This window comes from Electrona antarctica (genome assembly GCF_951216825.1).
Source record: "Electrona antarctica genome assembly, chromosome: 23".
In the NCBI taxonomy this organism is placed as follows: Eukaryota; Metazoa; Chordata; class Actinopteri; order Myctophiformes; family Myctophidae; genus Electrona; species Electrona antarctica.
Genome location: NC_136804.1, coordinates 10,654,031 through 10,678,978, shown reverse-complemented (window position 1 = coordinate 10,678,978; position 24,948 = coordinate 10,654,031). Strand labels below are relative to the sequence as shown.

The following is a 24,948-nucleotide window of genomic DNA, read 5'->3' as shown; positions in this document are numbered from 1 at the left end:
CCCCTCAAGGAACCATGAGGATACCCAGACAACACTTTGAGAGTACAGAATGGAACAGAGCCTTCATTAGTGGGGAAGTCCAAGGCCCAATTGGGGACACTGTGGGGGCTGCAGGGGGCGTGTTCTCTCCTCCACGTCATCAGTGCCCATACCCTGCATGGCGAAAGGGCCTTTCTGTGTGGAGTTTGCATGTTCTCCCCGTGTCCCATCACACAAAACACGTAGTAATCCTGGTCTCTAAACTACCTCCCCTTGGCCAGCCGGGGCGCCTGATGGAGGGGAAAGGAACTGGTTGGAATAACGTGTTCTTTCACACGCTACGTCCAACCCGGGAAACTCTCCCCGTCAGGTGAAAAGAAGCAGATTGGACGCTCACGCATCGAAGGAAGCATGAGGTCAGTCCGTTGCTCTCCCCAGGTTGGCAGAGGGAGTGTAGAGCCCAGGATTACATTAGATAATTGACACTGCGTGAAAAAACGGGTTACAAAACCGTGGGATAAAAATGTAAAAGAAAAATGAAGAGGCCCAATTTCTTTCCAATATGGCTTCTGAGATGCTTTGTCTCTGCAATTTGAATGTAGTAAACGTTCCTTCTCCCATCGCTGTCTTCGTTCCCTTGATGCATTATATGATTTATTTTAATCATTTTTTCGTCCATCTCATTGCGAGATGACCACAATAACAAGGACGAACAGTAAGATTAGTATTGAATGAACAGGACGTACTAATGTAAATATACATATAGTACACTATAGTACATTCCACCCAATGTTTTGAGCTTCGACTCAGACAGAGAGAGCGGAAAGTCAAAAACGAAGAGGAAGAGGAAGAAGCTGAATGAAACATGGCTGGCTGGTCTCTCGGCGCTAGACGGCGTCTTCCCCCACGCTTGCCGTGAGAGCGGCATCCCCTTGCCCCGCCCCCGATGGCTTCGCCGCCTGCCGGGAAGTGGTCATCACCAGCCAACGCTATGTGTGAAATGGAAAGCAGAGAGGTGAGGTTGGTACAACTTCATATTAACCGTTTGACCAACAGGATTAATTAACTATTCGCTGTAACTCACGCCTCGTTTTACCCTTATTTTGAAGAGCCAAAAAAGGCGCCTGGATATAACAAATGTTACTTCCACTGTGTGTGGTGTCGGATCCTTATCCGCTCTCCCGCACGGCGATGAGAAAGGATTACCGCGACGACAATCTGAATCCCATCGGCAAATAAAGAAAAAATAGCGCCCCCCCTGTCAACAGTCTGTCTTGAGAGACTACCGCGACGATTACAGCGTTTTGCTATGGGCCGTGGAATAAACCTTGTTTTGAGCAGAAATGCCATCTGGAACTAGGAATTGGAGAAAAAGGCGATGGAAACAGATACAGTGGATGAGGGTGCGCGCAAAATTCAAGATGGCGTGCTCCATTGCTGTTGACAATGCATGATTCTAAACCACGTCCGACGAAGACCCGCCCCGCCTGCCTCTCCTGCCTCTGATCTTCATCGGGTCTCAGAGACCTGATACATTTTGCACAAAGTTCTTAATTTTGTTTTCGGTTTGATCTGCAGCACTGCATACATCATTTATTTGTATGTGTAAACTTGAAACATTATTGTACTGTAAAAAGGTCTCTTTATCCTTTTTAGTATAATAGTATTAGTTTACTATAATTAGATTAATACACGATAAGCAACACAAACACTTTATTTAGAACACACCCAAATCAAATCATATTACGGCGTACGTGTTCAATCAATTATTCAAGCAAAGCAAACGGCATAAACAACAACAACAGTTTGCCTCTTCTACAAAAATAAAAGTTACAAGGTTGCATTCTGGGGCATCAAGCTGTCATTCTCTGTCCCTTGTACTTATACCGTTAGTCCGTTACCGTATATTGTATTATTTCCCATCACAGAATAACCTCGCGTCAGTGTCACCAGACTATCCATCATAGCTAGCCACCTCGGAGGAAAGTCTGGTAAGACGGGCAGTGTCGGACTGTCTGTAGGCCAATCAGAGGCAGGCGGGCGTTACCATGTCTAGGGACGGACGTAGTTTAGAATCATGCGTTGACAACATCACCTAGCAACGCAATGCTAATGTAATTAGTATTACGACTTGATCGATCATACGCACTATAAAAGACAAATTGCCGTACATCTACCGCAATGGCGGGGAGCGTGTTAACATCATAGATCTGCTACTTTTGATGCTTTTGTAGTACGATCAGGTATGGGGTTAATTTACATAAAAATAAAACACCAAAAGTGAATATGGAGATATTGGGTTTGTGGATGTGATGTGTGTACCTGTTTGAGGGAGCCTTTGGTGGTGCAGAACAGGTAGACGACGTAGCCAGGGATGAGCACCATGGAGGACATGGCCATGAGCCAGCCGATCACCTGGCCCCACATCGGGTACACGTACTTCCCCAAGGTCAGCGGGGTCATCTCTATGGCGCTGAAGGTGAACACGCCCTGTAAACACCATGGCGAAAAGGCATGAAGAAAACCGTGTTCATTTCGACACCACATTTTGAGTTAGTTTTAGTCATAGCCTTTTGAGTCAAAATTTGTTTAGTTTTAGTCCCATTTTGGTCATCTGAAATGTTTTAGCTTTGGTCCAGTTTTAGTCGACTAAATGTCATAAGATTTTAGTCGACCACCTTGGTGGTGCTGTAATGCCTGATTTTACTCTTGGTTGCATGCTGAAAATAGCCAATCGACGAGCTTGTAGATCGTTTTCAGAGCGTAATATCCATGCGCAATCAAACATAAAGTTGTCTTTTAGTTGTCTTTTAGTCATATTTTTATTTTATTTAGTTTTCATCAAGGTAGTCGACAAACATTTTTCGGCGTAGTTTTAGTCAACGAAATTAGCACTGCAAGGCAAAAGTGCCTTAAGATACAATACAATGAATGTAAGGCTACTGGGTCTGCACATTGATTTAGTGAGCATCATGTGCAAACCGTATATTTGATTAGCGGCTTTCAGTGCTGCACAGAAACCGACATTTATAAACTATAGGGCCATTGATCTCTGTCCAATTAGCCAGTAAAACAATAGACTGGGTATAAGCCGTACTTAGTCATCATGGCAGAATAGCTATAGGCCTAATAACATTCAGGTGATATAGCTTTCTTTAATGTTAATTTATTTTTTAAATCAATGACAATATACGGCTTAAGTAGAAAAGGTAAATAAATTGGCATTGTAAATCAACTCGAGACGGAGGCAATCAATTCAGTCACAACTAATGAACCTCAGCAACAAGGCATTGACATGTGACTCATGAGCAGTTTAAACATCAGTCATCTTATCTGATCAACATAGAGGCAACTGATGTTGTCAATGTCTATGGAGAAATCTCCATATCGTTGCTGTCCAGAAGCTTTTTTATTATCTCCGACCCCAATTCAGTCGTTATGCCAATTGATTCCTCCCCACACATGGCTGCGTTGTCACTAAATGACCTGCTTGTGACTAAATATGCTGGATCCATTTGAACACAGGTTCTCCTTTTGTTCCACATCCTGAGAAGTAATTGTTTTGGACACACACAAGGTTTCCACTCGACACTGACAATTTGATATAGTGTAACCTGGAGGACTCATGAATGAATCTGTACGCGCTTCATAACCATCAGCCATCTTAATCCATTGGTGTTGATGTGACTAATGGTGCCGTCAAGGCCTAACAGATTGATCTCCATAGAGAGTGTGACGGGATGCAATGATCTGCTTAAGTGATACAGTGAAGCTGTTCTATCAGTCAGAGACGTATAGGCTAGATGAGAGATGTGATCGCCATGGAGGTTAATTTGATAAGAGGGCCCTATCGACTGGCCAGATGGTTCCTACCCTACCCAGTGTTGCCAATGTCCGCTTATTACTATGCGACTATGGGCTTGCTTTTCTATAGTTTCTTGTAAATATTTGCAGGTTTTTGGGGGGGCTTGTTTCTAAAGTGTAGTTGCTTACTTTGAGCTTCATTCATGCGTCTTAATGACGTTCTCAAGCATTGTCATGCCAAGGAAATCCCCAAATGCATGTAGGCTAATGTAATTAAGCAATATTACACGAGAGGGTGTTCTTTATCATCATCGCCTTATTGCACGCCTGTGGTGCCGCAGGAACTCCGAAAGGCATCGCAGAAGTGCATTAATGACGATAAAGAACATCCCTTGAGTGTAATATTGCGATTATACAACAGTCACCCTTAAAACTTATTTTTTTTTTTTAATGACAGATGTAGCCACTACGACCACAAATGTCCCATTTAAACTAGCTAGCCTATAGCCAGCGAGTCTGCTGCGCTCTGGGAGAAAGTGAATTCTTTGTTTTGATTATAAGCCGTTCCAATATTGTGGTTAAAGCACGGCTAGAAAGCTGTGTCAACCAATCAGATTGCTTCCTCGAAACGACCTGTTGTTTAATTGTCCACGTATCCCTATCTGAAGACATTTGCCAAGGACCCCCGTATACCCGTTTCTTTACAGTGCTCATATAGTGGCCTATGAAGTCACTTTTTGGGGGGCTTGTTTTGGTATAGCATGGTTGCTTATTTCTCTGCTGCCTCCTACATACCAGGCAGATGAGGGGAGTGAAGTACTTCCAGCACAGCTTCCACCAGACACAGGGACGGTAACCGATCATATCCTCTATGTCATTGTAGAACCTGTCCGCTCCTACACAGCACAGCACCGGTACACCCAGGTAGGGGAGGCAGAGACCAGAGGCACAGCACCGGTACACCCAGGTAGGGGAGGCAGAGACCAGAGGCACAGCACCGGTACACCCAGGTAGGGGAGGCAGAGACCAGAGGCACATGAAGAGATTGAAAGACCGTCAGAACAAAACAAACATGAGAGATGAGAAGTAGGCTATAGGCAAGATGCAACTATCGATTATTTTTCTCATTGATTGTTGTATTCATTAGAACGATTACAATAATACCTAATGAAATGATCAAGAAGTCGGGCAGAAACCTCTTATCTAATTTTAACTTTTTGTGTTGTGTTTTCGCTGGATTTCACGTGGTTAACTCATGAAAACCGGGACATTTTGTCGATTTAGTTTTTTGTCGTTGGCTATTCAAAAACAGCAGATATACAAGCTTGCACACTTTGTGCCGTGATGCGAGTTTGTACAACTGCTGTTTTGGAACATTATTTGAGAAATCTTGAAAGTGTGATTTAAAAGGCATTGTAGAAACCCCCTAAAAGAGTAGATATTTTCTATCCGTTACACACGACACGAAGCCTTGAATTCATGGAGTTTGTTCTTGTCATATAAGCCAATAATTTGACCGGGTGACTGCCCTGGACAGACTCAAATTATTATTGAATTATTGGCTTAGGAGTGACAAATACTAAAGAATCTCCCTGAATCAAAGTCTTCATGGCGTGTGTAATTGCAGTGGTGGAAAGTAAGTACATGTTCTTAAGTACTGTATCTAAGTAGCCTACACATTTTAGGTATTTGTACTTAATCATTTTACTCCACTAGCCTACATCTCGGATCCAAATATTGTAGCCTACTTTTAATCCACTATTTATGTGAAAACTGTATAGCTACTAGTTCCTTAATTTGTACATTTTGATTATTATTACAAAACATACATTAACCACTTCTCTCGGCCATTTGAAAATCACCGATTTACAAGCTCACACAATGCGTCGCATTTGTGAATAATGGCACATTCTGCACGTGAGTATACTTTTGGTACTTTAAGTACATTTCGATCCCAATACTTTTTTTTCTTTTACTCAAGTACATTTTAAATTTGGGACTTTTACTTGTAACGGCGTATTTCTATATTGCCGTAATGATGCTTTTACTTAAAGGGGCATTCCACTCATTTTCAACATTTTACTATGTCATTAATATACCTTAGAGCTGTTGTGTGGAAATAATAAAAAAGTCCCCCCCATTCTGTGTTTCCTAGAACTAGAGGTCTGAAAAAAATCATTAACATGGTGAAACGCATCTTGATGATGTCATCAAGATGTGTTTCACCATGTTAATATTTTTTTCATAATTACAGTTCTGGGAAACACAGAATGGGGGGACTTTTTTATTATTTCCACACAACAGCTGAAAATGGGTGGTTTTCCCCTTTAAGTAAAATCTTTGAATACTTATTTTTTCCACCACTGTGTAATCGATAGAACATGTCATTTTTGGGGGGGCTCCTGCTTATGAAAGCAGCAGGACGGATACAGATTAGAACAACGTTCTCTCCTCCTCACCGTACAGCCAGGCTATGGCGGTGGTCTCGAAGAACACGAGGAAGAGGAGACACATCCCACTGGCGGAGTAGTAATCAAACAGTTTGAACACGTACAGCCCGCCCTGCGCACCATGGGGAGAGACAACACATGCACGCACGCACGCACGCACGCACGCGGGCACGCGGGCACGCACACACACACACACACACACACACACACACACACACACACACACGCTGGTGTCAGATCTCATGGGTTATATTACAGTTCTCTCTCTCTCGTTCTCGCTCTCTCGTTATGGCCATGAATTATGCATGAGCGAAAACACCATGAGATTTTATGGAATCCATTTATCAACATGTAATGAAGCGTGGGGAGAGCTGTTCCCTTGTGCCTGCAGAAAGAGGTGTGTGTGTGTGTGTGTGTGTGTGTGTGTGTGTGTGTGTGTGTGTGTGTGTGTGTGTGTGTGTGTGTGTGTGTGTGTGTGTGTGTGTGTGTGTGTGTGTGTGTGTGTGTGTGTGTGTGTGTGTGTGTGTGTGTGTTAGTTATACATATCAGTTACATAAGAAAGTATAATTAATTTTCGTGATGCAGAGCAAATGAGCAATGCACATATACTGTACGCACATCACATTTTAAATGTTTTAACTGAATCCACCACAAAAATATAGTATAATTTGTGTTTAGATCTTCATTTTCAAGACACCCGAAATATCGGCATATTGGATTTGGCTGTCAAAGCCTCACACACGCACACGCGCGCGCACACACACACACGCACACGCACACGCGCACACACACACACACACACACACACACACACACACACACACACACACACACACGTTACAAATTGAGACAGTGCAAACTGAGAACGCATTAAGCTTCTTATGTTCCCAACAGTCCATTATCATATTCATGCTTGAAAGCAGATTTGATCCATTTTTAGTTAGTATTTGTTTTTCTATGATGTAATCGGGAACAAACCAGTTCAATATGGCAAGGGTTCTTATAACTTTCAGGCCACGACCCCCCCAAAATAATTATATTTGAACTGCTGGGGACCGCCCCAACCATGACAAGCACTGGGGACCGCCCCGACCATGACAAGCACTGGGGACCGCCCCAACCATGACAAGCACTGGGGACCGCCCCAACCATGACAAGCACTGGGGACCGCCCTGACCATGACAAGCACTGGGGACCGCCCCAACCATGACAAGCACTGGGGACCGCCCCGACCATGACAAGCACTGGGGACCGCCCCAACCATGACAAGCACTGGGGACCGCCCCAACCATGACAAGCACTGGGGACCGCCCCAACCATGACAAGCACTGGGGACCGCCCCAACCATGACAAGCACTGGGGACCGCCCCGACCATGACAAGCACTGGGGACCGCCCCGACCATGACAAGCACTGGGGACCGCCCCGACCATGACAAGCACTGGGGACCGCCCCAACCATGACAAGCACTGGGGACCGCCCCAACCATGACAAGCACTGGGGACCGCCCCGACCATGACAAGCACTGGGGACCGCCCCGACCATGACAAGCACTGGGGACCGCCCCGACCATGACAAGCACTGGGGACCGCCCCAACCATGACAAGCACTGGGGACCGCCCCAACCATGACAAGCACTGGGGACCGCCCCAACCATGACAAGCACTTGGAATTACCTAACCTAAACCTAACCGCAAGCATGGAGCAGTGCATGTCTGACCGTTGTTTCAGCATGTCGGTCCGTTGGTGCGTCTAATCTGTGTGTGCATCCCAACAGCAGTCCCTGTGTGATGTCACAGCAGCAGTACCTGTGTGATGTCACAGCAGCAGTACCTGTGTGATGTCACAGCAGCAGTACCTGTGTGATGTCACATACCTGTGTGATGTCACATTAGTCCCTGTGTGGTGTCACAGCAGCAGTACCTGTGTGATGTCACACCATAGTACCTGTGTGATGTCACATCAGTAGCGTACCTGTGTGATGTCACATCAGTAGCCTACCTGTGTGACGTTGGAGAAGCCGATGATGAAGGAGACGAAGCAGACCACCAGGATAAAGATCTTCTTCCTCTTCCTCAGAACCATGGGGAACTCGTCCATCAGCGCTGTGACGAAGCCCTCCACCGTGCAGAACTGAAACACACACACACACACACACACACGCACACAGTACACACGCATTGTGAGCTTGTAGATCTGCTATTTTCAAATGGTCGAAATGTATAGGTTAAAGTGGTTAATGTATATGTTTTCTAATCAAAATGAAAATCTCCAAAGTAACTGATAACTAAAGTTTTTAAATAAAGGTAGTGGAGTAAAAGTATTGGAAATTGGAAATACTGGCCTACAAATACCTCACACTTGTACTTAAGTACAGTACTTAAGTAAATGAATTTACAGTAGTTACTTTACATCACTGCATACGCACTAGTGAGGAGTCATGACATCAACATTAAGATAGTGATTTTACGAAAGCCTTTTTAACTTTTTGTTTTGCATCACTAGGTAGCCGCTACAACGCATGGCTTTATACGTAGCGTAGGGCAGTGGTGCTGAGAGTGAGAGCCCGCTAACCTAAACTTCTAAATGTCTAATCCATAACACTAATCCCATCCGGAATATGTTTCTAATTGCAGGACCAGGAAATAAATGGTCCTCCTCACAACATATTCCACTATAGTCATTTTGGTCCTCACAAGTAATAATACAAATGCACCATTCTGTCCCACACGTGGACAGAGATATTGTGCTTGCCGTGCGTGCATGCATGCGTGCATGCGTGCGCGCGTGCGTGCGTTGGCCGGGCAAACGTTACATAAAAAGCAGCACCTCCAGACTCTTGAACAGTTTCTATTTGTCAGCAATTAGACTGCTGAACAAGAACTAAGTCTGTTGACACTGCACAGACTGCACTGAATTTGTCTGTTGTTTTAATAGAGACTCCTTTATATTATACACGTAGCTATCAACATGACCTATTATTTATTTGTATGCATATATATTGTATCATGTAGATTAGTCATATACTACGCACTTTTACTCTATATTTGAACTGCAATGATGAGCCTGCACAAACATGAATATCAGTGTGTGTGGGTGTGCGTGCGTGCGTGCGTTTGGGTGTGCGTGCGTGCGTGGGTGCGTGCGTGCGTGCGTGCGTGCGTGCGTGCGTCTTGCCTGGCTATCCAGTCCCAGCATCATCAGCATGGAGAAGAAGAGGATGGCCCACAGAGAGGACATGGGCAGCTGGGTGACCGCCTGCGGGTACGCGAGGAACGCCAGCCCAGGACCTACAGGTCACACACACACACACACACACACACACACACACACACACACACACACACACACACACACACATGCACAGAGATGCTACAGTTAGCTACAGTATACGCGTGTTGTGTGTACCTGCATTCAGATTCAAAACACGCACACGCTCCGGATACGAATAATTTACATGATTGTGAATAGAGAGCGGATCATTTTGCATTTGTGTACACACACACATCATGATGGGGTTGACCACAGTGTTGATTCCGTCGACTAATTCCATGACGAAAAATACCCTTTTTCACTGATGAAAACTAAATGGAAGCTAAATGAAAACTAAGGTTGAATATACTGACAATTTCGTCAACAAATACAAACTAGACTAAAATGTTTGGAAGGGACTAGTGGACAAGATATCTAGTATAAGTGTAATGGTGTAATGTATGAGTGTAAAATCAGTCATTACGACGGCATCAAGGCCCGCCAAAAAAACATTTTAGTCGACTAAATCAACTGTAGATTTAGTCGACAAAAATCTTATGATATTTACTCGACTAAAACTAGACTAACACTAAAAACATTCCAGGTGACTCAAATGTGCCTAAAACTAAAATGAAAACAATTCAAGAGACTACGGCATGACCAAAAACTCAAATCTAAATCTTGCTGTCAAAATCAACACTGGATTGACCCGCTCTGTGCAGCACCTGAGGCCGCCAACTCCTGCACGGGTTTCTTTGTGATGTACGACATGAAGCCGACGATGGAGAAGATGACGAAGCCTGCGAACATGCTGGTGCACGAGTTGATGAAACACACGATGATGGAGTCCCTGCGTGGTGAGAGGAGGAGGAGGAGGAGGGGAAACATGAGCCAGATGAAACCGCACGACAGAAGGGAAGCAAGGCACAATAATAGATTATAGCAATGATAGGTTTGTTAAACTACTACTGTTAAGTCGTGTTGGGCAGTAACAAGCTACTAGTAATATATTACTGTAATATTACTTTACCCAGTAACAAGTTAATATAAGGTACTAATAAGTAAGGTATTACTCTGCCAAAACAGAAGAAACAGAACGGAGACTGGAGACTTGACATTCAGTACTTGCGTCTCATGATCAAAGTAGGAAGTTATCTATAAGTTATCTATAATTTGCTACGGACAAGACCATGTCTTGCCACTGACACATTTGTGTTGTGTTCTACTTGTAACATCGGTGTGGTTGTAGGGTGTTCTACTTGTAACATCGGTGTGGTTGTAGGGTGTTCTACTTGTAACATCGGTGTGGTTGTAGGGTGTTCTACTTGTAACATCGGTGTGGTTGTAGGGTGTTCTACTTGTAACATCGGTGTGGTTGTAGGGTGTTCTACTTGTAACATCGGTGTGGTTGTAGGGTGTTCTACTTGCAACATCGGTGTGGTTGTAGGGTGTTCTACTTGTAACATCGGTGTGGTTGTAGGGTGTTCTACTTGTACCATCGGTGTGGTTGTAGGGTGTTCTATTTGTAACATCGGTGTGGTTGTAGGGTGTTCTACTTGTAACATCGATGTGGTTGTAGGGTGTTCTACTTGTAACATCGGTGTGGTTGTAGGGTGTTCTACTTGTAACATCGGTGTGGTTGTAGGGTGTTCTACTTGTAACATCGGTGTGGTTGTAGGGTGTTCTACTTGTAACATCGGTGTGGTTGTAGGGTGTTCTACTTGTAACATCGGTGTGGTTGTAGGGTTAAAAAATTAGGTACCAGAATCGGTTCCATCACATTTTGGAACCGTTTCCGCGATCGGTTTTATCACAGCCGTCAGAGCTGGTACAGTATGTGGACTTCACGTCTGCTATACAATTACGATACCGGTGGTTCTAAAACGTTTGTATTAAGGACCACCATAACTCTGAGAGTGTACAAATGGAACCAAATGGACCCGGAATTGTTAAAAACCCAAAGGATCCAAACCCTAGTTGTGGTATGTGTTGTGTGGTATACTTACTTGTACACATGGTTAACTTGTGGTGCAGTATGTGTTGTGTCGTGTACATACTTGTACACATTATTGTGGTATGTGTTGTGTACTTACTTGTACACATGGTTGACTTGTGGTACAGTATGTGTTGTGTCGTGTACATACTTGTACACATTATTGTGGTATGTGTTGTGTCGTGTACTTACTTGTACACCTGGTTAACTTGTGGTACAGTATGTGTTGTGTCGTGTACATACTTGTACACATTATTGTGATATGTGTTGTGTCGTGTACTTACTTGTACACATGGTTAACTTGTGGTACAGTATGTGTTGTGTCATTGTGTCGTGTACATACTTATACACATCATTGTGGTAGGTGTTGTGTCGTGTACATACTTGTACACATCATTGTGGTAGGTGTTGTGTCGTGTACATACTTGTACACATCATTGTGGTAGGTGTTGTGTCGTGTACATACTTGTACACATCATTGTGGTAGGTGTTGTGTCGTGTACATACTTGTACACATCATTGTGGTAGGTGTTGTAGCTTCCCAGGGCGATGAGAGACCCCAGACCCAGGCCGTAGGAGAAGAAGATCTGCGTGGCGGCATCCAGCCACACCTGACATCACACAAACACAACGATTTTGCTCTATATATCATGAACTTCCACCCTTGCAAAATGAGTTTAAAAGGAGTAGTTCACCCAAAGAATGACTTATTGTCTATCAATTGCACACCCCATGAAGCGAAGATGCATGGAATTGATGGAGATGTTTTGTTTTCTGTCGCATACCTAAGCCAATAATTTGATGACTAGCTGAGATTCCTATTGGCAGAGGAATGTGACAAAAACTAAATGATCTCCATGTATTCAAGGCTTCTTGGTATGTATAATTGATAGAGAGTTAACCTCAGGTCACTAGGCCTTCCACCTCCGAGGAAAGCCTGGTCTGTGTTACTAAATTGCTGTGTGAACCGGTCTGGAGTGGATGATATCGTTATGTTGTAGTCATTATTTTGTAGTCATCAGGCAGGAACCAACAATCTGGAACTTCCTTTCCCTCTAACCGGAAGAAGAACAATAAAAGCGTGACTCGTTCTCTCGTAGCCTGCAGCTTTTATTTAGAAATCGGTTGGAGGGAAAGGAGGTTCCAGATTGATAGTTCCTGCCTGATGACTACAAAACAATGACTACAACATGACATGATATCGTTATGATATCGTCATGATATCGTTATCATCTGCTCCCGACCGGATCATGAAGACCGAAAAGGAATGCTGCCCAGGCTAATAGAGAGTGTGTGCGTGTGCACTTACCTCGGATTTGACAAGCTTATTGAAGTCTGGTGTGATGTAGAATTTAATGCCGTCTATAGCTCCGGGCAGAGTGACCCCGCGGACGAACAGAATGATCAGCATGAAGTAGGGGTAGGTAGCCGAGAAGTACACCACCTGACATAATGGAGAGAAAAACAGAAGTACACCACCTGACATAATGGAGAGAAAGACAGAAGTACACCACCTGACATAATGGAGAGAAAGACAGAAGTACACCACCTGACATAATGGAGAGAAAGACAGAAGTACACCACCTGACATAATGGAGAGAAAGACAGAAGTACACCACCTGACATAATGGAGAGAAAGACAGAAGTACACCACCTGACATAATGGAGAGAAAGACAGAAGTACACCACCTGACATAATGGAGAGAAAGACAGAAGTACACCACCTGACATAATGGAGAGAAAGACAGAAGTACACCACCTGACATAATGGAGAGAAAGACAGAAGTACACCACCTGACATAATGGAGAGATCCATAGAAACATTCACACCAGGGAGCGTATCTATATTCCAGGTGAAGATGGGTGAAGGAAAAAAAACATTGCCAGTTTATAAAATATTTCCAATGAGAGCTTGTTCAGCATAACTCCTGGCTTTGAAGCACAACGATTACATTTAATTGCTAATGTCCATCAAGCCCAGAGCCTTGGGGAATATTTTTTATTCTCTGCTTTCAGCACACACACAAACATTAAAATCCAATTATCCTCGCTGCATGTCTTGCTTGAAGAACACGGCTGTAAAAAATGTAAATTGCTGCAACATATTGATTTTTGTTTTTGCGACCGCAGGTCACATTTACTATGAAAACGTTCATTTCCTGTTAGTTAGTTAGTTTGTCCGTCACCCCTGGCATCACCATAACATGACTCTTTTTGATACAGAGTCATGGCGTCAAGACTGTTCAGGAGAGGAGAAAAACTGATTTTCTTTTTTTATGCTAAATGAATAGCACAGGCAGACAGACTATTTCTTTACATACTAGAGCATGTCTGAAATAAATGTCAGAGCTGTATAAATAGACATGTAAATATGAAATAAATGCTTAAAACATGTAGCTAGGTGTAATGTTAGAATCCACAGAAGTGAACCTTTCAAGCCTAGCTGTTTTCTCAACTCGCTGTTTTCTGCAAGACATTACTCTATAAGCCATATCTCCAAAACTGGTGGGTCAAACTGAACAACCAATATGTCAATTTGAAGCTAGATTACCTGCTTTCATATGACATGAAAAAACTAAAAATAAGAAAATATCAATGACTTAGCCTCGGTCACCATATATGGTCATGTCTCGTGACATCACGTGTCATCAATATTAAGCCTATACAGTATATGGGAATGCCCATAATGAGATCCCTGATGTCATCAATATTGGCCAGCAACTCTACATCTGACCTCAAACCCCAAACCCTTACATCTCCATATATGGAGTGACCTGTTCTGACATTGCATATGTTGATCCTCCCCCATCCATCCTTCCTTCCCATTTGTGTTGACCCAACCACATTAGCTTCTGTTTTAGTTGCGGCCTTTGCACGCTGTCCGTGGTGTTGAACAGATCGACGATGTTCAGAGGTCTTTTCTGATTATCCGGTGAGCGCGATGGGAACATTGGCGTTTTTCTAGAGCAAGGATGGACCTCATTTTAGCTCGTTAGCATTGATGCTATGCTTTAACATCCAAGATGGAAGCCAAAAGCGGACTTGTGTCATAGTGGAATGGCCAGAAATCACTGGCACCCAAGCGCCATACCACTTTCGTCCAGCAGGCGGCACTCATTGTGTTAATAATGCTTCTCTATTATCCCATTAAGACCTGAGGCCGATTCTGCAATTACCTTCTAAATCAGCTTCCTCAAAAATGCAACATTATTCAAGATGTTTCAAAAAAATGTTCAAAAATAGCAGATGTACAAGCTGCTATTTTTTTAAATATTGAATGATATGATATACTATTTAATAAATACCCTTCATTTTGCGCTTTAATGAAAAGTTATGTCAGAAATGTTGTGTGTTTTATTTTTAGACGACCAAAGTGGAAACAAGCCTCTTTATTGTGTTTTTATGCTGGTTGATGTCATGTGTGTGCTGCGTATGTTGCTGACATGCTCGATCCTTTTATCACTGTTAGTGTATGTTATTAGACTGACCTTTATCCGCTTGACCCAGTTCATACATGTGTAGAAGCATGCGCCATGCGTAGGTCTCCGCAAACACGCACTACTGATACATTTACTACAACTACTATCAGATCAATAATATATACGATATACTGTATGCATGTTCATTGTTTTGTTCTCACACATTATTTTCCTTTCCATGTTTCATATCTTCTAGTCACGTCGTGTGTCCAGTGCTTTATATATCTGTCGGGAAAAAAACCACCTCACTCCAAAATGTTCATTTGTGACCAGATTTGACTGAGAGTCTGCCATCGCGCAAATTCCAGCTTTTCACCAGAGGAGATTTTTTTTTTTTCAAAATGAGTTAATAGCACAGGCAGACTCTTCACATACTAGAGCATGTCTGAAATAAGTGTCAGAGCTGAAATCGACATGTAAATATGAAATAAATGCTTAAACATGTAGCTAGGTGTAATGTTAAAGACCACAGAAGTGAACCTTTCAAGCCTGTTTTCTCAACTCGCTGTTTCTCTGCAAGACATTACTCTATAAGCCATATCTCCAAAACTGGTGGGTCAAACTGAACAACCAATACGTCAATTTGAAGCTATGATTCCCTGCTTTCACATGATATGTAAAAAACGAAAATGAAAAAAATACAATGGCAGTCCCTCAGTCAAATTTGGTCACATTTTTCAGAAAATGAAAAATGTAATTTTTTTCAGGAAAACAAAGCAATACTGCCTCATCAAAGTTAGCTGCTTTAGCAGACGGTTTGAGGGTTCAATGGAGTTAAGAAGAGGTTTTGTCCGAAGCACTTTTTAATACTTTCCATTGGTTCAATATTTTTTAACCAACACACAGATGTAAAGGGTGTTCAATAGCACTGATTTATGCAAAAATAATAATAATAAAATTTAAAAATTTAAAAAATGGAGTTAGGTGGTTTCCTCCCAACAGCAGCGAAATGTGTGTATAATAATCTTCAGTGTTGTTGCCTTTGAACACTGGAATTCAAATGTCATTTCGAGTTTGCCTTTTAAGCTTCGTAAAAATTGCACAGGGCAGAAAATGACAAAAAAAAAAAACTTGCATATACAAAGAAATTGCTGACATATTTAATAATTTAATACAGTACTTAAATACTACTAAAAATAGCCAAAATAGCTCATCTACCAGCTTACAATGCATAAAGTCATGACGTGTTGCAAGCTTATAGATCTGCCTTTTATACTGTTTTGGGGAAAATGTTTGAAAATGTATGAACATTTGTGATTAGGCGATTATGTAATACTTGTGACGGGGCTATAATTACAAATCCATTCATTCATTCACAGAGAGAGCGAGAGAGAGAGAGAGAGAGAGAGAGAGAGAGATTCTGACCTTCCCTGTCCACTCCACTCCCTTCCAGATGGAGAAGTAGACCAGGATCCAGGCCAGAGCCAGCGTCCCGACCAAGGGCCACCGCACCTCTCCTGGCTCCTCCAGACCGCTGGACAGCTGGTGCATGTTCCGCCTGGACATGCACGCACGCACGCACGCACGCACGCACGCACGCACGCACGCACGCACGCGCACACACACACACACACACACACTTAGCGTTATTGAATGCTCTGTTCTGAGGTCGAATCCGACGACCTTAGAACAGTCCCCACAAAGTATTTCTAAACGTAGTATCAGTAACACTAGGTCTAAACCTAATCTTATTCCTAAAATCCTCGTACCCGGAAATTATGCAGGAACGCCTACTGAGTGCCAAAAAACATTTTGGCCTTGACAGCCAAACAGAAAAGTCTGATGGTATTAAACAACAACATTGCAGCTATATGGAAAGCTTGAATTATCCTCTTTTTATCTGCAAAGATTTTGTTTCATAAAAATCCACCGTAGACATGTTATGAGCTACTTTCTCTCAATACATTTCATGCAGGTTGATTGTGTCAGTGTTTGGAAGAGCTTGTTTTTCAATAACGCAATGTCCTGCTGCCTCCTGCATTATGTGCAATAGAGCGTCGCAGTCCCGCCCCCTTTCATGACGACAGGCCCGGAAAATAATTCCCCATTCATTTTTCCCATAGATGTCTCAAAAAGTATTTATTTAAAGACCTTTTAAGCCTCAGACAAAGCCAACTCTTGTTGTGACAAATCATGACAATAAACACAACGTTTTGGGCCGATCAAATAATTCGAAAGTAGAAAAAAAGGTCAGGGTACAACACTTTTCTTTTAAACGTCTATGGGAAAAAATGAACAGGAAATTCTCTTCCGGGCCTGTCGTCGTCATGAAAGGGGGCGGGACTGCGATGCTTTATTTAGAAACAGGAGGTACGCAGGACCGCTGAGTCATTTCAAACTCCAATGCTCCATGCTGCTCGAAGTTTTGCCACTTAGGGTGGCGTGAAGAACCGCTGGGGGTGAGTGGTCCGCGGAAAAAAGTGGGGGCGAGTGTATAGCCTCGGTCCCAGGTTTACTCATCTGCGAAGAGAAAAGCCTGGTCACAACCTAAGGCAGAGAGTGTATCGGCGGAAGTGTCGGCCGGAACATCCGTCAGATGCATTAACCCCAGATACGATATTCTTTCGACCAATCACAACACTTGTTTCATACACGGAGAATGTAAGCTGATTTGTAAAGCGTCTACGTCATTTCCTTGAGCCGTACTTTCGCCGAAATCCCGCAACTTCGGCCCAAAACAAAAGATACCGCCTACAGCGTATAGGTCTTGCCCAGCGTGGGGCGAGTGTGTTTTAGTGCGAACATTTCGGTGGCAGTTTATAGGCTATTACTATACTTAGGGCATTTTTAAACGTAAGCTTTAGGCCTAAAAACTGCCAATCTACAAGCTCACAACGTGTCCTACTTACTCCCAGAATTCGGTGACAGCGCTGGTCAGGTTGGTGGTGTCTGTCAGACTGTAGTTGCAAAAACATTTCTCTGTGTTCCAGGGGTTATCACAGCTCTGCCACGGTAGTTCCTATACACACACACACACACACACACACACACACACACACACAGAGACACGCACGCACGCACATTTAACATTGTTATTTGCATTCACATTTAACAAGTCGATGCACAAACTTGGGAAACTCAACAAGTGTTTCAGGTTACAGATCACAGACACAGGAAGCATCGTGTGTGGCTGGCGACTGCCAATTTTCACAGACACTGAACAGAATTTAGAGAATGCCTTATCAGCTCTTGGCTTCTTGTGAATTCCTGCAATCTGCAGGCCTTTCACCACTAATTTATGGACATTACAGAGGCTTCCAAATATGAACACAAGCAGTTTACATTTGTAATCAAGCCGTATAATAGCATCCTTAAGACATTGTTAGGACTAAGAATGCCTCTTCCAAACTGGTCGAATGTACAACCCACACTTCAGAAATGGCAAAAGTAGCAGATCTAAACGCTTGAAACACTGCGCAAACTGCTACTTTTGTGTGACGCTGTAGTGTACATTAATATAGGCTGTTAATTTACCAAAAGACACAAACGGTCAGAATATAGAGATAAGAGGTTTCTACCCGACAGCAACGATGCATATATTAGAATATAATGAGTAACGTACTGATCCAAAGGAGTTGAACAGATAGTAGAGAGCCCAAGCAATGATGATAATATAATATAATGAGTAACGTACTGATCCAAAGGAGTTGAACAGATAGTAGAGAGCCCAAGCAATGATGATAATATAATATAATGAGTAACGTACTGATCCAAAGGAGTTGAACAGATAGTAGAGAGCCCAAGCAATGATGATAATATAATATATATTCAGCCAGAAGGACAGAATCACCGATGCCATGCCCACACCTGCAGAGAGAGAGAGAGAGAGAGAGAGAGAGGGATCTCAACCAGTGGTTCCCAAACTGGGGGTCAAGACCCCCAGAGGGGTCCCCAAATGATTTTGGGGGGTCCCCAGATCTTAATGTGCAACATTGTAACAATTGTCATTGTTTGTTTATTTGTTTGTTTAGATCAGGCATCTTTTCCCACGAGACATGGAAGTCATTGAGCAATGAGCACAGACGTCAGTCTATCTGATAAAGTAGTTGATGGTCATCACCGAATACATCAGTATTTGCTGCTTACGCAGATGATGGTCATCACCGAATACATCAGTATTTGCTGCTTACGCAGATGATGGTCATCACCGAATACATCAGTATTTGCTGCTTACGCAGATGATGGTCATCACCGAATACATCAGTATTTGCTGCTTACGCAGATGATGGTCATCACCGAATACATCAGTATTTGCTGCTTACGCAGATGATGGTCATCACCGAATACATCAGTATTTGCTGCTTACGCAGATGATGGTCATCACCGAATACATCAGTATTTGCTGCTTACGCAGATGATGGTCATCACTGAATACATCAGTATTTGCTGCTTACGCAGATGAGTGTGATTCTACACATAGTATGAACCGGGTCAAGCAGATAGGTCAATCTAATCATAACTATCTGATTTCTAAACACGCGTGTCCCAGTCTGGACACTCTCAGAAACGGACGGAAGCCTGAGCGTATATCGAGCTACAAGCTCACAATGCGTCACAAATCAGAACAGTGTGGACAGTCCGTCCCTAAATATCTGATTTGAAGAAACAGGGATTTCCCTGCTGTCCGAATAAAGCCTTACAGTGTGCATGTCAGAGCTAGACCAGTGGTTCTCAACCACAACGTGCTTGTGGATCGGCTATTTTCACAATATTTATTTGTGGAACCGAGTTCTATGTCTCAACATGTCTCCCTACAATTCTAACTGCTTGTCACAGTGGAGTCCCATCCCGTCCACCTCCCTGCCCCCCACAGTGGAGTCCCATCCCGTCCACCTCCCTGCCCCCCACAGTGGAGTCCCATCCCGTCCACCTCCCTGCCCCCCACAGTGGAGTCCCATCCCGTCCACCTCCCTGTCCCATCCCGTCCACCTCCTTGCCCCCAGTTCAAATAGGATTATTTTTGAGTGGTCGCGGACTGAAAAGTTTGAGAACCACTGAGCTAGACAATGTGCACAGCATTATAATGATTGAAGGCAATCTTAAAATAGGTCAACTCAGTAGGCCTACACTCAAACGTTGTACATAATTAAAGTACCTTAGCCAAAGGAATTATCCAATAAGTGGTATTATAATTGAGTACCACAGACGAATAACAGTCTAAGTCCACACTATTGATCCATAATATATAAATGGTAGATAAGGGTTCAGGACAACGAGGCCTTTTCATGGAGGGGTCAGTCTGAAATTTGGACTTAGACTGTTTTTCGTCTGTGGTACTCAATTAGCCAAATGGCACAAAATCAAGGATTTTAGCCTGCGTTTTACTGCTGGAGGGTCTACTCTACAAGTATATTCTGCCACCAACATGAATGCCCTACCAATAGCCATCACAAAGTGCGACTGCTTACCCTCCTTCTCCTCGTGTGTGTGTGTGTGCGTGCGTGCGTGCGTGCGTGCGTGCGTGCGTGCGTGCGTGTATGTGTGTGTCTTCATATGTCTTGATGAATTGAATACGCAGGACCACAGTGGAAACAAGCCCTCTGGGCTTTTTGTGTTATCCTTTTAGCATAATTGTACAACCGTAGATCTGCACTTTTTGCAAAAAATGTTAATGAAGTATTCAATTAATCAATTCAATCAATGGGAGAAAAAAGTTAAAAAAAAGACAAAGAAATCTCACCTTTCATCATAGGAATGAGCCGCCACACCCCCAGACCCCCCACGGAGGTGAACTGTCCCAGGGAGGTCTCCAGCAGGAAGAGAGGGATCCCAGCAAACACCAGGGTCAGGAAGTACGGGATGAGGAACGCCCCTGTGTCACATGACCAGGGAAGGAAGGAAGGAAGGAAGGAACAGTTTGGTAAGTCTGTAGCCAAATCCCAATACCCTAAATCTCGGCCACTCGCTCACTCACACTCGGTCACTCCAGCATGGCAGTGTTACGGTGAAGTTGGTGACCTGCTGAAATATGTGACAATTATGTAGACAATCACATAATGTCAGTGTTTGAATGTAAATCGTTGCAGTTTGTTTATTAGCAGAGTTTAACCTTGCGGTATTTAGGCCACATATTCGTAAAAAGACCTACATGTATTTTGGGTGAAGACGAAGTCCACAAGATGGTCACCTCTCCACATATTTCAGCAGGTCACCAATTTCACCATAACAACGCCATGCTGGAGTGATCGAGTGTGAGTGAGCAAGTGGCCGAAACCCAGTGGCGTGCACAGACATTTAGAGGGGACATTTAGAAGTGAAGAAAGGGCACCTTGTGCAGCGCGTGGAACCGGCCGGTTGCCTTAATAGTGTGAGATTTATAGATTTTGGCGCATAAATAATATATTAGAAGATTTTTTTTATCAAGGATTGATCAATGTCACCATGGTCCACATCATGTACACTGTACGAAAAATATATATATTTGCACGCATTGTGAGCTTGTCGATCTGCAATTTTTCTGCAAAAGCTTTAAATTTAAATTAAACAAAAAGCGTATATGGTAGTTAAGTCATACTGTCTATAGCAGGGATCCCCCACCACATGTTACAGATTTCATTGCAACTTTTTCATAGATTTAATTTCGTAGGCAGCTTCATAGACTTGTTTGACATGCATGATCTTTTCTTGGATTCATGTTAATGTTTATACTAGACAGTTTATTCCTCTGCGCCAACTCTCCAAATATAGCGCATCTAAACAAGCTCACAATTAATCGCGGTGCCAGTTGTGCCGGAATTGTGAGCTGCAATTATTGGGCTAATGGTCCCCATCACACATGACAGACCCCTGCTCTATAGTGTACTTACTTAATGCTTTAATCAACCACTGAAAACAGTGTGTCCTCAGTCCTCACAGCCATTTTGTGCTTTCTCGAGTGTCACAATTGGCAGTAGGCTATATTAATACATGATACATACGTAAATCATGAGGGTTTGCCACTGAGAATCTTCTGAAAAAGTGTAAAATAATTTGTGTTTAGGTATGTTTTGCTAGTGGTAGCTGTGGAAAGCCTGATCTAGTCTAAAGCTCACCATGGACAGCGACTAGTGTCTGTCTGTCTGTCTGTCCGTCCGTCCGCCCGTTCGTCCGTCCGTCCCAAAATCAAACCGAAATAATTATACCCCTAATTATTTTCGCCCGCGCTGCCAAGTTGCAAAGGGGGGCCCTCAAATGTTGTCCAGCCCGGGGGCCCCTACTACTGTAGTTTGTTTGTTTTTGGAACACAGTTCTTATATAACGCGATCTAAGATTCGCTTATGGGGATGCCAACACAAAGAAATATGACCCAGGGTGACGCCAGGACATCGGCACTCTATGGCATGGGGAACTGGTTATATGGTTATGGCTGCGTCATGGTGACATGAGTGTGATGAGGTGGTCCTCCCCTAAGGCAATATGAATATAGGATTTGTCTATATAGTACAAACCAGGCTTTTTGAACCCTTTTCACAGTGGATATTTTGATGTTGTGGTGCGGCAACAAGGTCATCTGGAGCAAACCAACAGATCATGACATTGGTTTTCCAATCTATAATGCAGAGTGTTATGCAGTATGGAATCAGTGTACAGGACAATTGTGTAGTGGTGAAAAAAGTATTCACATTTTTACCTAAGTAATAACTGCAATGTAGTTATACTTTATATATATATATATATATATATATATATATATATATATATATATACTTGTAGATCTGCTATTTAAAAATACATATTTATATATATATATATGTATTTTTAAATAGCAGATCTACAACTTCACAATGTGTCGCATCGTTATACGCATGTGATCCTGCTGCTTTGCTTTTATCAAATGGCTGAAGCGGTTGATGCATATTGTTTACAAAGTAACTTTAGTAATTAAGTTTGTGTGTGTGTGCGTGTGCATGTGCGTGTGCGCGTGCGTGCGTGTGTGCGTGCGTGGCTGCAGTGACATTTGGTGGTCAACAAGCGCTATTTCCGTACTCGGACACAGGGAAAGACATACGGACACACATTGCTGTCTATAGGAGTGGCTAGCACCACTCAAAAAGTACTGTCATCATTTACACACGGTCCAACTACCCCGTGCCTCTGTCTGAAATGTATAGTAAAAGTACTGAAAATTGGAAAAACGCCAGTAAAGTAAAAAAAAATACCTCAAAAGTGGTTTTGAACCAGTGCATGGTCCGGGGACCACCAGTGGTTTTGAACCAGTGCATGGTCCGGCGGGGACCACCAGTGGTTTTGAACCAGTGCATGGTCCGGCGGGGACCACCAGTGGTTTTGAACCAGTGCATGGTCCGGCGGGGACCACCAGTGGTTTTGAACCAGTGCATGGTCCGGGACCCGCCGGGGTCCCGGTGGTCCCCGCCTGGACCACCAGTGGTTTTGAACCAGTGCATGGTCCGGCGGGGACCACCAGTGGTTTTGAACCAGTGCATGGTCCTGCGGGGACCACCAGTGGTTTTGAACCAGTGCATGGACCGGGGACCACCAGTGGTTTTGAACCAGTGCATGGACCGGGGACCACCAGTGGTTTTGAACCAGTGCATGGTCCTGCGGGGACCACCAGTGGTTTTGAACCAGTGCATGGACCGGGGACCACCAGTGGTTTTGAACCAGTGCATGGTCCGGGGACCACCAGTGGTCCTTGAGGGGGTTCCAGGTGGTTCCAGCTAAATGATGGAGAGTTGGTAACCAAATATTTACCTCTTGAGTGTGCAAAATGAAACCAAATGGACCCTTAACGTTATTTTACACCATCTCAAGAGTTAAATTATTATTAAAATATGTGTTTGCCTGTTATCTCTCCTAATGGTACCAACATCCAACGACAACAAAATATTATTTAGAGTTTGGTCTGAGAGGCTAAATGTCATCAAAAAAATAAATAATGGACCTTGATATATAGGGGTTGAAAACCACTGCTTTACACCACTGCCCTTCACTGACCTCCACCATTCTTCCCACACAGGTAGGGGAACCTCCACACGTTCCCCAAGCCGATGGCGTATCCCACGCACGACAGAAGGAAGTCGAACCTGCCCTTCCAGCCGCCTCGGTCCGGAGGCTCCTCCTCTGTATTTGTCTTCTTGCTTTCGTCCCTAGGGGGCGCTGCTGCCACCACTGCCGGGTCCACATCCTCTTTGGGCCCCGCTGGTTTGGCCTCCCTGGCCGCGGGAGAGTTCAAGGCGACGGCCGCGCTCCCCTGTTCCGTCGTCTTCTTCTTCCCCATCGCGAGGCCGCCGTCGTTGTCCACCTCCAGGGTCAGCCGACCACCAGGGGTCACCGTCCGTCACGACCTCTGGAGGTTTACGATGAACCGCGTGGGTTATACGTCTGCGTTCGTTCGTTCCAGCCGGGGCCGCTCCCCTCCCCCGCCACCCCCCGAGTCTGGTGGGTCCTTTTACCGGACGCAGGAACTCACAACGATGGACAGGTACGGAATATATGTAGAGAAGCTGCAGGTTAGAAAACAGAATTTTCTCGGTTACGTACTGTATGTATGTGTGGGCAGACGTTGTGTTTATTTGCATGCTTCACGGTGCTGGAAGAAGTAGGCTACACACTTTTTTTTTAACTTTTTTTTATATCATCTACTAAGGCTTATATGTGAACACCCCAGACAGTTATTAAGTTGCTTGATTCAGTATTTAGATATTTGATTTGAATTTCACCTGCCCCGCCCCCTTCCTATACAAACAAACCCATTGTAACTTCATACTCCATTTTAATCTTGATAGGTTCATCCAAAACACCAAACCTTTTTTCTGGTGACTGATATTGTCCTCCTAATACGTGAGGGCCTCCTCACGTATTAGAAGGACAATGGCTGGGTTTCCCAAAGAAATTCCGTGTTGCACGTAGCTTGAACACACCCCTCTAGGCCGCACACAGAAGCCTGTGTGCGGCCTAATTGGCTGCATGGCAGCCAATCAGATACTATAGGTCCCCACACACCGAGCGTGTTTTTCGGATTTTTAGCTTAGTTTCTCCATCGGTTTTTCCGA

At 43.7% G+C, this 24,948-nt stretch overlaps 1 protein-coding gene across 1 annotated transcript; it reads right to left on the bottom strand.

Moving 5' to 3' along the window:
* Window positions 1–866: 866 nt before the first annotated feature.
* On the bottom strand, window positions 867–24,173 carry LOC306916365 (sodium- and chloride-dependent GABA transporter 1-like; the record flags this gene model as incomplete). Its single annotated transcript, XM_079494198.1, has 14 exons — window positions 867–968; window positions 2,302–2,469; window positions 4,579–4,679; window positions 6,243–6,345; window positions 8,234–8,365; window positions 9,410–9,522; window positions 10,210–10,334; window positions 11,985–12,088; window positions 12,787–12,921; window positions 16,322–16,454; window positions 17,806–17,915; window positions 18,663–18,763; window positions 20,637–20,768; window positions 23,891–24,173. The coding sequence occupies 14 exons, from the start codon at window positions 24,171–24,173 to the stop codon at window positions 867–869; spliced, it is 1,842 nt and encodes a 613-aa protein (XP_079350324.1).
* Between the last annotated feature and the right edge of the window lie 775 nt (window positions 24,174–24,948).